At 34.6% G+C, this 13,951-nt stretch overlaps 1 protein-coding gene across 1 annotated transcript in view; it reads left to right on the forward strand.

The window, feature by feature from the left end:
- The window catches only part of LOC145665793 (ras-like protein family member 12), a 493,554-nt gene that overhangs the window by 309,633 nt on the left and 169,970 nt on the right, over positions 1-13,951 (forward strand). Inside the window, exon 3 of the mRNA XM_081732911.1 lies at positions 5,797-5,870. Within this exon, the coding sequence (XP_081589037.1) occupies positions 5,797-5,870 (74 nt within the window). The remainder of the gene's footprint in view (positions 1-5,796; positions 5,871-13,951) is intronic.

Here is a 13,951-nt window from a genome sequence, read left to right on the forward strand (position 1 = left end):
CATTTCTTCAGAAAACTGCTTCCTGTATTCTTTTGAATTTCTTCTTTACATTGATCGATATACAAAACTTCCAGAATCTCTTCATCTTGGCAACTAGTGCAACAATGTCTCCCAATTACCTGAAACATGCTTTACAAAATCAAACTTATTTTCGTGTACCTATTCCAATCCGTCAGTAGGAAGCGCATTAGTGAGACGAAGTAACTTACAGACATCATAGGACATGAAGTGTGCTCCAGTGTAGCCTTGCAAAGGCTTAATGCTTGGCTTCTTTCTCAGCACACTCATTTTGAGGAATCTTGGCATATCCTAGAACGAAACAGAAAACCCTATTATAACTGATAGCAGCTCATTAGAAGTATTGCACAAGAACATGTTTACTAAGAACATTCTGCTGGCATATTATGACGTTTTGCAAGCCTGTGCGGATAAGCACACAATGTGGTGAAAACTGAAGCATATGGTTGAGGGCAAAGTTTACTGGTGTTAGTTCAAAAATGACCACTGAACACAAGAGATGGAAACTAAATTCTGACCTGTCCTTGACGATAATGAAAGAAGAAACAATAATATTCTTACTTTGGTACCGTCCATATAATTGCAATACTGTTTAAGTAACACTCCAAATTCCTGCTAGTATTCCTGAGCACATTTGTGCTGTTTCATGTGTGCTGACAATCTAAAGTCGATACAAGACGAAGTTAACAGCTATAGCAGTAGGGGACATAGTATATGTTATAAACAAACACTCACAGAAATTCCTCAGCTATGAGACTATTATAAGTACGAACGTAGGTACCATGGCCATGTAGTTCGAGGATGTACTGGATACCGATCGTCAAGCTGATCACCACGAGAGGAAGACAGCAGGGGTATTCAGTAATTCAACGCACATAGATTGTATGCTTTGGAGAGCTATCTCACAGCGATAGCCTAACGATGGTTCGTTTGCCTCTACACTATGTGATCAAAAGTATCCGGACACCTGGATGAAAATGACTTACAAGTTCGTGGCGCCCTCCATCGGTACTGCTGGTATTCAATATGGTGTTGGCCCACACTTAGCCTTGATAACAGCTTCCACTCTCGCAGGCATGTTTTTAATCAGGTGCTGAAAGTTTCTTGGGGAATGGCAGCCCATTCTTCATGGAGTACTGAACTGAGGAGAGGTATTGATGTAGGTCGGTGAGGCCTGGCACGAAGTCGGCGTTCCAAAACATCCCAAAGGTGTTCTATACGATTCAAGTCAGGACTCTGTGCAGGCCAATCCATTACAGGGTTGTTATGGTCGTGTAAGCACTTCGCCACACCCCATGCAGTATGAACAGGCGTTCGATCGTGTTGAAAGATGCAATCTCCATCCCCGAATTGCTCTTCAACAGTGGGAAGCAACAAGGTGCTTAAAACATTAATGTAAGTCTGCGCTGTGAGAGTACCACGAAAAACAACAAGGGGTGCAGGCTCCCTTCAAGAAAAACATGACCACACCATAACACCACCCCTCCAAATTTTACTGTTGGCGCCACATACGCTGACAGGTGACGTTCATCGGGCATTCGCCATACCCACACCCTTCCATCGGATTGCCACATTGTGTACCGTGATTCATCACTCCACACAACGTTTTTCCACTGTTCAATCGTCGAATGTTTACGCTCCTTACACCAAGTGAGGCGTCGTTTGGCATTTACCTGCGTGATGTGTGGCTTATGAGCAAACGCTCGACCAAGAAATCCAAGTTTTCTCGCCTTACATCTAACTGTCATAGTGGATCCGGATGCAGTTTGGAATTCCTGTGTGATGGTCTGGATAGATATCTGCGTATTACACTTTACGACCCATTTCAACTGTCGGCGATCTCTGTAAGTCAACAGACGAGGTCAGCCTGTACCCTTTTGTGCTGTACGTGTCCCTTCACGTTTCCACTTCACTATCACATAAGACACGGTGGATGTTTAGGAGTGTGGAAATCTCGGGTACAGACTTCTGACACAAGTGACACTCAATCACCTGACCATGTTCGAAGTCCGAAGTCCCCATTCTGCTTTCTCATGATGTCTAATGACTACTGAGGTCGCTGATAAGGAGTACCTGGCAGTAGGTGGCAGTACAATGCACCTAATATGAAAAACGTATGTTTTGGGGGTGTCCGGATATTTTTGATCACATAGTGTATATAAAGGCTAGGAACAGAACTAGTGCGAAAAGTACCAGTGTCGAGCGCAATTTCCAGGTGATGAACAGTTTGAACTTGCTTCAGTAAGGAAGAACAAATAGACGAAGAAGCAATGCAAATCTAATTTGTACTGGATTTTCTGTAAGTATTCCTGATTAATTTTATTTTCTGACCATTACTATCTGTCCAAGAATTCAAAATAACACAAACAACAAATTGTATTTTTAATTTAATTAGACATGTTTCTAATTAGCACTGAGTAAAACTCTACCAAACTGTTAGTAGTAAGATACCTAATAGTTATTGGGTAAATATTGAGGCACACATCATTTACAGCACCTTTTGAATTTTACACAATAGATTAAGCTTATTTAATAAATAAATAAAAATAAAAGCTAAAAATTGTGTGAACTTTCTTCATATCTTCTTAATTAGTCTACAAACCTGAAGAAAATTACTTCAATTTTTCATACACACATATATCGTATATACAAGATATATATTCTTTGAAACAATCTTAGGAGCCTTACACTCAATTTATATAGACCAAACGTATTGTGAATTATACGGTAAAGGAAATGAAAATTTTAAGAGCAAATTGACTCTTTAAGAAGAAGGGAAATGTGTAAGTAGCCTATGCCAATAATTTGTCTGAGAATGTGAAAGAAACAAATATTAACACAAAACTACTGTAATACAGAGGCAATTACTTCATTATCTGCCATATTGGAACAACTACCAATTTAGGACACCCCATGTAAACTAGCTTATGAATTACTAGCTGCAATCACGTACTATATTGTGAAAGACAGTGATGATCAAAATTAAACCATCCCTCTCCCAGTGTACAGTAGGCATCCTATCACCTCAGTTCTACACACCGTGTTCGTTCAGTCTATTTCTAGTGCTCTCCATTTTGTCGCGATAGCTACACCTTGGTGCAAACACACCTCGTAATATATGTGTACAGATGTTAATTAGAGGTAAATTCTCATGTTTTTATACTTAATATATCCTATTATGTGGTTTTGTATTTTTGGGAAGATTGCATCATGTATACTTCTGGTACTTGACAATATTGTATTTTTTTTTCTTTCTGACAACTGTAATGCTTACATGAGAATTTCTCATGCTTTGTAAGCTAATGAAGCAGGCAAATAAATGAAATGAAATGAAATGAAATGTAAATTGCTAAGGGATACCTGCAATTTTGTAGGAAAAGATATATGGTGTTTATGCATGTGTTTTGTCATCAGAGGTATATGCTAAAATGAATTGGCGTGTTTGACGGTCCAAAGCTTTCTTTAGCAATCACTGAAAAAATAAAGATTTACTATATTAAGATGTGTACATAAAAAACAGGCTTGTTCTGAAACGATATAAAATTGACTGTTTGAATATCAAATTGAAGAAGTTCTGCGTATATCACTGATAAAATATAATAGCGCTCTCAGTGTACGAATTGAAGGCATTAAAAGCCGATTTCTGGAAAATAATAACAATAAAAAAAGGTAAGACGCAATACTTCTAGTCAAGTATGCAGGGATATTCTCAGTTTCCATATCAAACATAACTGCAATGTCACTTCAAATTAAAAAAAGAAAAACTAAAAAAAATTCGAAAGATAACAGAGCCTAACGATAACTGAAGATACACCAATAGTATATTTCGTGATACTCTGCGAATTTTACGTAGACGATGTGGTATTGCACCATCTTTCATACACATCTGATGAATTGGAGCTTTTTCGTTAGAATTTACAATGTTCGGAGAACAGTTAAAGTTATTCGGAATAAATTATTCCAAAAATCACTACCCTCTACTAGTAATAATACATCCAGTATCAAAGTAATGTATTTTTGAGCACTAGTAGCGCGTGTACTATAGAAGCGAGCGAAATACGTTTCTAAATTAGAAGATCTCACCACTTAATACTTGAAAAATTTTAAACCAAGCAATCGAGCGGTTCTTTTGTCTCAAATTGTCGAAATAAATGTGGATTATTTTTTCAAAATTACCCAGTATTTTTGTTTAATTTGGAGTGACTTTATCCCTTACGCAAGAATTCAACTCGAAGCAGTATACTCCCATTGCCTCGGACAAAACATACGTTTTGAATTCTATTTACGACCAACGTCTCAGTGCATCACTACAATTCTTAATAGTGTAAATAGTCATACCAACAAGTTGCTACGTCCAGTATTGTTTGCCTACCTGATGCTAATAAATGTCGCTACCATGCAGGAAAGTTTCCGATTTAAAACCATTCAGACAATTTCATTGGAACTTTTTTTTTTTTTTTTTAAAAAAAAAAAGGATTATTTCACTGTAATTATTTCAAAATAGGAAACCTGCTGATACCATATTTAAGTATGAATATTGTTATTTATGCATTTCAACAGGAATATATTATGGCGATTTAAATGAAACTTAAGCTTTATGGTTTCTATTTATTTACTTCAAAATGAATAGTGATAATACTGAATATGAATGTGCTTTCCTGTTTATTGTTGACACACGAGATGAAACCATATTTAGATTTGAGTATTAATATTTGTGTAACAGAATGGTGGCTGGTGAAATAAATTCGTTAAGTGCAAACAATTAAAGCTATTAATTTAGCAGGATTTTAACGGATTGTGCATACTCAGCCTAAAGCTCAAACATTCGACAACTCAAATATTCGCAACAATAATTTCGACTAATTTCTAGGAAATACACCTTTTTAAAAAAATATTCTTAAAAGGCAATTCAAATTCATCTTTTCCCCCTGTTTGATATCAATACTATGAAGTAGAGTCCATTGGAAAACCTAAATGGAAGCAAACAACCATATTATCTGGAAATCAAGTCACACTTACATGAGTTATAGCTAATTTTGTTTGCTAGGATGGGATGAATTAGCGCTTTGTCTCTGACTAATTTATGTCCCTGATCAATAGAGACAAATCGTAAACCTTTTAAAAAAATCATACGTTATATTCCATGAAATTTGACAAAACTCTACAAAAATTATCGTGAAAATTATGAAGTGCATTCACATGTTTTCAACCAAATACAATCCCATGCAATAGTAATATTTGAAGAACTCAATATACCGAATATTACATCAAAATGAGTAGTATTTACGAAAGGAATAATGAAAGATGCCTAGTTTTCAGAATATATATGTATATAATTCGATCGTAACCTGTTTCATTATCTTTTTGTTAAGTGATATCAATTCCAAGCACTTACGTTTAAGCCAAATAACTTTTCTAGGAATTACGTGAAGATTCTTTTCGATCACATTATGGATATGTGGAATGTTCCAACTTCAGGTGAATTATATATCGTTTTCCTCTTTATTCTTCATTGATATAAATCCCAATCAATTGAACTGTTTTCTAAGCCTTAAGGAGAGCACACTGAAAGTATGACTTAAATCAACTAAATTTTACCAAAAGTTATCTCCTAATAGAGAGACAGATACAAAAATTAAAATAGAGTCGAATGCTAGAAATTCAATGAATTAAAAACTTAAGAAAATACAATTTTAGTGAACATTTTTTGATTTGTTCATCATCCCTCTGAGCTTCAGACTGTCTATTTATTCTAATTCATTTATGTTGTCTTTTCAGAAGACACATATTGTAAGCACGAGGTGCTGGATAATCAGGAAATCATTGTTAATATTATGGACACATGTGATAAGGTACGTAATTATTTAATTGTGTGATAAAATTGAATGTATTAAGTTTTAGTCTTATATATAATCTCAACTTTCGAGTAAAAGTTTGGAACGAAACAGAAAAGTGTTCAAATAACAAGATAAGGATAGTAGATAAAAATAGTTTGAATTATTTTTACTCAGTAGGTGTGTTTTTTGATATAGGTATATCCTCACTTATATTTCAACACATCTTCCTTATAGTTTTGCTGGTAACTTAGAATTGAATTAACCAATTTGAATATAGATTTCGTTACTGTAGTGGGAATATAGTCTTCTGTTCACCCCCCCCCCAAAAAAAAAAAGAATAAAAAAAATCTGGTTTCAAATTGGTCATTTACTTTTTGACATCACTAACAAGCAACGTAGATTGTATACACAGATATTTGCTGGTGTAACTTTAAAGTATGCCAGTTAGTCTATTTAAGTGTACAACGTTCTGTTGCATTTAGTATCTTGGTTACTGGTACAACAGACATTTGCTTTTTTCTATAAACTTCGTTACGAGGAGTTTGATGTTCCTGTATTATATAAAATGGCGACAATTTTTCGGAGTAACGAGAAATGTTGCGTTCTACTTATTTCTCCTATTCTACTCATGGTTTTGCAAGCATTGCATCAAGTGTATTTGGACTCTATTGAATAATGTTAGAATTCTTTCTTCGCAGTCGGCCTTAGTTTGAATCCTTGGGCTGGCAATCCTGACATAGGTTTATCCAGGATCCTTTTCAATCATGCTGGGCGTATTCGAAGATAGTACTTTTAACGTAAGTCCCTAGTCGATTTCCTTCAAAACTTCCTTCCCGTGATCCGTTAGTTCCAAATTTTTTACTTCATGATTCTGTTTGAAACTTCTTTAAAATACAGTATAAATAGCAAATAGGAAATCACGAGCCGCAGTAAGGAAGCATGCTACTTTAGTACATCCCTATTTTTGCTTCTTCTACTATGATACTAATTTCTTTTAAAAAAAACTGCAACCTGTAACTGCAGGGTATAATCAATTTTAAATCACAATATATCCAGTTGTCCGCATGTGAATGACGAGAAATAATAAGTTTTCATAAATGAGTTATGTCTACTATTTTGTTAAACCACAATTTAACATCGTAAATCAATGAACCTAACGGACAGAATTTGTAACAATGAAACAAATGTAACAATGTAACAAACGCAACAAATGTAGTTCATAATAGGAAGCCTTGGCTTGTGAACATTTAAGGAAGTTATATCTTTGATTATTAAGAAACAACACTTAACAAAAAAACAACTGAGGCTTGGATCTATGATTCACCTTTTTAAGTCACAGTTCTTTAAGTAGACCGATAATATGGTACCGGTACCGTATGTCAGTATAACGAAAATCTCAATCCAACTGACTTATGATTTTAAAGATATCTTTTCGCCCTAATTAATCCATTACATGGAAGAATTTACTGCATATTAAAAGTATTTAATAGGTAAAGCTTCACGCATAAATTTAAAAGAAACCGTGTCAACTTAAAATAAATAGTTGTATAGCCATAAATCAATTCTAGACTGGAAAAGAAATTGTGGTTTCTTTTTAAATATGAGCACGTATCAGCATTATTTTATATAAATGTGAAGCTATTTTTACTACTAATTTTGGTGGAAATGGGTATTATTTCTAGTTTATATGATTGTTAAGTCTGGTCTCAGTGATTTTTCATTAGAGAAACATATAAATATTTCATGAGCACACTAAAACTTCTTTGGGTCTAAAAAAATTGATTTAAACTATTTGATACAACGTTACAATAGGATACACAACGAGAAGAAGCCAGAAGCTTTCTTGGAAATAAGGGATGTCACATAGCTGAACATAAGCAGAAGCAAATCAATTTTTTTTTTGTCATATTTGTTATGTTGCATGGACTTTCATTTTCTAGTAATTTATTTAAATTAATTTCATTATGGGATATGTTTCATCAAAAGCAGATATCTTCACGTAATTGCCTTTCTTCTGCTACCAGATTACCATATTTTAATTATATTTATTACATTGTTTATTATTACTGTATTTATTATTTTACTGGCCATATAGTACAGTACATATAATTATACATACATACATAAGGAATTAGCTATAGTACAGTAAATAAAATGCGGTCTGAAATTGATAGGTACATAAGTAAAACACAATACAAATAAGGTACTGTCTAGCATACACACAGTGTTGCCAAAATGTTGACACAAAAAGTCGCTAAACGAGAGGTGAAATGACTCCAACTTTGGGTTAAAAGTCGCTAAAACAAGTTATTCGTGAAATCCGTTGTCTATAGCATTGTTTTAAAGATGTAGATGTAAAATAAACAATGTCTTCTACTCACATCTTTGTCAACAGGGCGTAGCCAACCCTTTAATTCAGGGATCATTTCACATTGTTCGGATACTTTTGTTCATATTTTGGAGTCAAAATAGTTCCCAAATAATTAACACTACAATACTTACGTTATGCATTTTTTTTTTTAAATTAGAAAAAGTGCAGAATAATTAAAGGATCCCAAAGGAAAAATATAACAAATACCCACTTCGCTTTAATTCACACGTCTATAGCTAATCTCTTTGCTATCGGTAATGCTGTATTATTTGTGTCTCTCAACGGAAGCTCTGCAAACTAAAGGACATCAAGTTTGTAATTGTTCTCCGTTAGACTACAAGGGTAACAGACAACAATGCAGGATTGTGGAGCAGTCAGTACGCTGTATTCCTAAACTCTTCATCACTTGCGCTGATTAAAACAAAGAAAAAGAAAGAAAAGAACATAAACATTGTTTTCAACTAATTTCTCTACAGATCAACAGGTTGTTTGCAGAAAAGAGTCGCTAAATTTGTAAGTAAGTAGCTAAATCGTCATTTAAAAATCACCAAAAAAGTCGCCAATCGGAAAAATTATTTCTTGTCGCTATCGTGGAGGTCGAATCCTCTAGATTTAGCGAATTTTCCCCCAAATTGGCAACACTGCATACACACATCTTTTTTAAAAGTCTTCTGCTTCATTAAGCTGGCTTGTTTTTGGCCGCTATATTGCGCAGACGTCGCAAAATCATAATGTCAGGTGGTGCCATGTCGTCTTGCTGTTCGATGTAGAACCGTGCCGTCAAACTGAAACTCAAGACATGCAACAATTAAAGCTCGCTCGCTTAAGTATGGCAACGTCCGGTGTGGTCGTTATCATTACGCAAACTTTGCTTTTGCCTTTTTGCTGAAACAAATGCCTGCATACAGCTTGTAATTGTAACAGGGCTAGTTTTCAAATTTTTGTTAGTTTGTTTGGATAAAGCTCGGATAACACGGAACCTCGCTTATATATCGTTTTGTTTGCTTTAATTGGCGTAATAACTTTTGAATAAGATGGGTAGCTTGTTAATTAAAATTGAGGGAAATTTAATAATTCCCTAACACGAATCCTTTTTCAATATTCGCTATCCCACCTACTACAAAAGAGAAATAATGATATATTTTATATTGTCTTCTAAAAATATTCTGTCCTGTTTCCAAAAAGTGTGGAAAGATTCGTAAATATCGAATGATTTGTAGTAAGAAAATACATACAGATCTTATGTCACTTTCCATTCTAAAATCATTGTATGATAACTTCTTTATTTCAGAAACGATTTTTTGATAAAACTAGTGTATTTAGAAAATAAAAATTATTTGAGAATTAGTTTGATATTGTTTCTTTAGCTTTTTACAGTTCTATTTAAATATAGCTTGTGTTAAGCGTGGAAAAGCGTGCTAGAATAGCCGCTTGATATAAATCCTGGAGGATCTATGGTTCGAATTCAAAATTAGTGGAGGGCTGGAAGGAATCCATGCAACATTGAATGTAGAAACAATTAGAAATTTCCACCAGAAGATAACAACCGATTAAAAAAAAAACTATATGCCCATTTAGTACAGATGCTTACATATAGGCTATGATGACCGTCATGACTGCATTGTTAGCTTTTGATGTCGAAGTGAAAGAGTCGTATTCTATAACAATTCTTACAATAGTTACATATGTATACAAAAATATGTATAAAATAGTAACATAGATGTGGACACAAATTTAATGTCATTAACTATAATCAATAAATCACTTACCATCTTTGTACAAAATGTTATTTCAAAAAGTGTCTTGCCTTTTACAATATAGGGGAAGTACCACTTAGGATACTTGGCAGCAGTGTTTCTTCCAGACACGTTTTTTGGGTGGCAATCCCCCCAGGAGAGTGCTCCTCTGGAGGAGACCAAAATAATACATCTATAATATAATAATAAATAGAATAGTAAAAGCAGTGCCCCCATACTAAGTGTGCTTCCCGCAACATTTTCTTGAAAGAACGACTGCTTGACAGACGTATTCGTTGCTTTTTTTTCAGCGACTTAGTACACTACTTAAGACAGCACTTAACGATTTAGGTACTTTAGTCCTTTTAATTTCTATTATACTTTGGAAGTATAAGAGATTTCCTAGAAGTGGTATAATTTAGGGGACTTTTCCCTATCAGTTACTTTTTTGAGGAATATGAAATGAAATTTCTAGAGTTTCCACGATTATGCCACTCAGCGTACAAGAAACGGATAATTAATAAAAGATAATGATAAAGGAAGAATTGGTAGAATGTCAATAAGGGTTGGAAGCAGGAGAATCCACAGAAAACTGACAGACATTGTGTTGTGTACCGCAAACTCACTGGCCTGGGATCGAATCAGTGTTCCCTAGCATCAGAGGTAACCGCTTTACCCCTGAATCTCTGTGCCTTCACTATTTAAGGAAATATACTGAGAATGTTAGCGCTTATATAGAGCTGTGAATAGGATATTAAACAAAATTATTCTGTCTAAATGTACTTATAAAAATATTTTCACAAATAAAGAAGCTATAGTGACTTGAAAATTCGGAGTGACCTAACATACACCCCGTATATTAAACGGAAAAGAAAAAAGAAAGATTTTAGATTTAAAATATTATATTCGACATGTTAACATTGCTTTCTGATCGATAAACATGACAAAGATGAAACGTATAAGTATTGACATGAAGTCATAGAGAAACGTACCGAATGCACTTTTTGCCCCTTGTTTAGTTTATAACACGTATTTCATACAAATACGGTGTCAGCAAATTTATCAGCCTTTCCTTGGATAAGTTACTTCGATGAAAGTAATATAACAAGTTTTTGTGTTTGGTCTCTACATTATAACAATTACTTGTATAAACAACTAAAGAAAAGCGTGTTAAGATAATGTGTAGCTGTTCAAACTACAAAAACTGTGATAAGATAGCTACATTAGCGAATGTTGTTATCACTTTATTGTTCCAAGCTTGGAGCTTGGAGCTTAAGAGCTGATTAAGAGAATGTAATTGCATTACAATTTTTAGATTGGTATAAAATAAAAACAATCCCTCTATTCTTGGATCAGTATAGATCTACACATTAGAATTCCAACATATTTCTAAAGAATGTAAATTCTTATTGCCTCTTCGAAATGAAACCTCCAAAGAACTATTGTTCTATAACGGGAATCTGTGAATATTTGTAAATACAAGAAATTACATAGAGTTTCCATTAACATGTACATGTATTTCATGTATATATAACGTATTTGTTAATAGAAGCACTTAGAAGGCGTTCCTTTTACTTCCTTACTTTTATTTCCAAGAGGATTTAATAAGTTCATCATCATCATAGCTAGGGTATTCTTCCATTATTGGTCACTTGTAACGATCCTGCAATTTTGAAACAACTTTTCGTCTTGATATAGTAATTTTCTGTTTTAGCACCGCCAAGTAGTTTCTTTCGCCTTGTCCTACTTTTTCCTGCCACCGAACCTTCTATTACGTATCTTATGGCATAGTCTTTTTACCCCTCAGTCAATGTTCCAACAAGTTTCTCTTCCTTTTTTCATTACATCTAAAATTGTTTTTTCCTCCCCTATTATTTCCAAAATGTCCTCGTTCGTTTTCCGTTTGACCTAGCCAATTTTTTTTCTTCATGTCTACATCTATATCTCAGAAAGTACCAGTCATTTCATCATCCATCACACAGCACAAAACTCTACACGAAATATTTTACATTTTTTTAAAATAAAAGAAAGAATACTCTTTCTCCAAGGATCCACAAAATTGATTCATCTTTCTTTTCAATCATGCTTTCGCCATTCCTATCTTTAGTTTTAATGTTATAATTATATTAATGTTATAATTATATTAAAACTTATAGCAACAGTGGATTTTATTCAATATAAATTTGGATCAGTGAATTTCAGGGATGCATCTGACCACATTGTCCAGTTATCTCGGTATAGACTTACTTGTGCCCTCCCAGTGTATATACACGAGGTGTGTTCAAAAAGTATCGAACATTATTTTTCCCGCGCAAACCAATGAAGCGCGGGAGATTTTCTTCAGTGTAGATGTAGAGGAGTCACTCATGCGCAGTCGTGATTTTTTTCCCGTCCGCAAAAAACGTCAGTCGCTGGTAGTCGGCCAAAGACTGAAGACGTGTATTGAGAGGTCTTCAGATTTCAGTTTTTGTAAAATGACAAAAAAAAAAAAAAAAAAAAAAAAAAGGAGCGATATTCTTACAAAAGATTGGCGATACCCAAACGGAAACCATTCAACCGGATCGGTACATTCAATATTGAACGAGAATTTGTTCAGGAGTAGAGTGTCGCCGAAATTTGGTTCAGACTTTTATCGTCAAACACAATATTCATGTATATCGTCAGGCCTCCTACTCATCTGACATGGCTCCATGGCTTGTTATTTTCCAAGCTGAAAATGCCACTGAAAGGTATCCGTTTTGAGTCAAGAAAAGACATCATGCGGAATGCGACAGCATGGTTGCTCACCAGTCCAAAAACTGTGTTCCAGACATGTTACCAACAGTGGTGGGAGCGCCGAAAAAAGTGTGTGCATTACCAAGGAAGGGGATTAGTGTTTCGGATTTCCCAATCAATAAAGGTATTTTTGCCTATCAAAAGCTCGATACGTTTTGTGCACATCTTATATATGTAATGCACAAAAGAGATTATAGTAGGTGTAATTACCGGATAATACTAAATGCAAATTGATGAGAACACGCCATAGTAGTTTGTTCTATATGCTAATAGTTTGCTAACAAAAGGTCAAGTGTTAATGAGTTTGTTCAGACAGAATAAACAGAAACAAAAATTTGATGCATCCGTATAGAAGCAATATTTATTCAGTTGTTTAAACAAGCCTCGAGACAATGCAGCTAAAAGTAAAAAGTTACTACATAAACTCAGAAAGGACTTCCGTTACCTAAGGTTCAAACGAACATTGTAAATTTTTGCAATGCTAATTCAAACTTTATAACTTTTCTTTCTCTTTTACTTGCCATATTTCTTAGTACGTATAACGACAGGAAGGAATAAATATAAATTCATTTACATAAATAAGAGAAAGATATCTCCAATGAAAGAAACTTTAGCTGTTGGTTTCTAAGTGATAATGCTTTCGTATGTTTTTCGAGCATATCAACACGTGAAGAACTTGAGGCACTGTCAACACTTTTTGCAACGTGAGTTGTAGCTCAGAGGACGTCGAATGTGTTTTCTTTCACAAATGATCACATGCGTTCAAGGCATCATTTAGCGTGGGTGAAGTTCAGCCAATCATTTTCTTTGAATTGAAAATGCTTTTGCTCCAAAATTTAGTATATTCAGTTCTCCGAACTAAAGCTGGTCTCCTTGAAAAGTTAGGGCTCAGCTAATGCATTATACACATTCGCCCTATTTTCAAAGAAATAGTATCAAGAGAAAGTTTACAGTTATATGTAGGGGTAAAAGTGCGGGAGAACGCGGGGGACGTCGTCACGCCCACACCCAGAAAATGTATGTGGCGTCTCCCACTTTCTAAAAAAAATACAATGGGGAAAGATAGCCACGGGGGACGTCGTGACGTCAAGCGTCCCCCTACCTTTTCAGATCCACTTTTATCCCTGGTTATATGTACAGTATATACGTTTCTTTTAAGTATGCATATCTGTATATATTTGAATGTTGAATGTGTTATTAGTAAAAGGCATCTC

This window comes from Thermobia domestica, chromosome 12 (assembly GCF_964235325.1).
Source record: "Thermobia domestica chromosome 12, izTheDome1.hap1.1, whole genome shotgun sequence".
In the NCBI taxonomy this organism is placed as follows: domain Eukaryota; kingdom Metazoa; phylum Arthropoda; class Insecta; order Zygentoma; family Lepismatidae; genus Thermobia; species Thermobia domestica.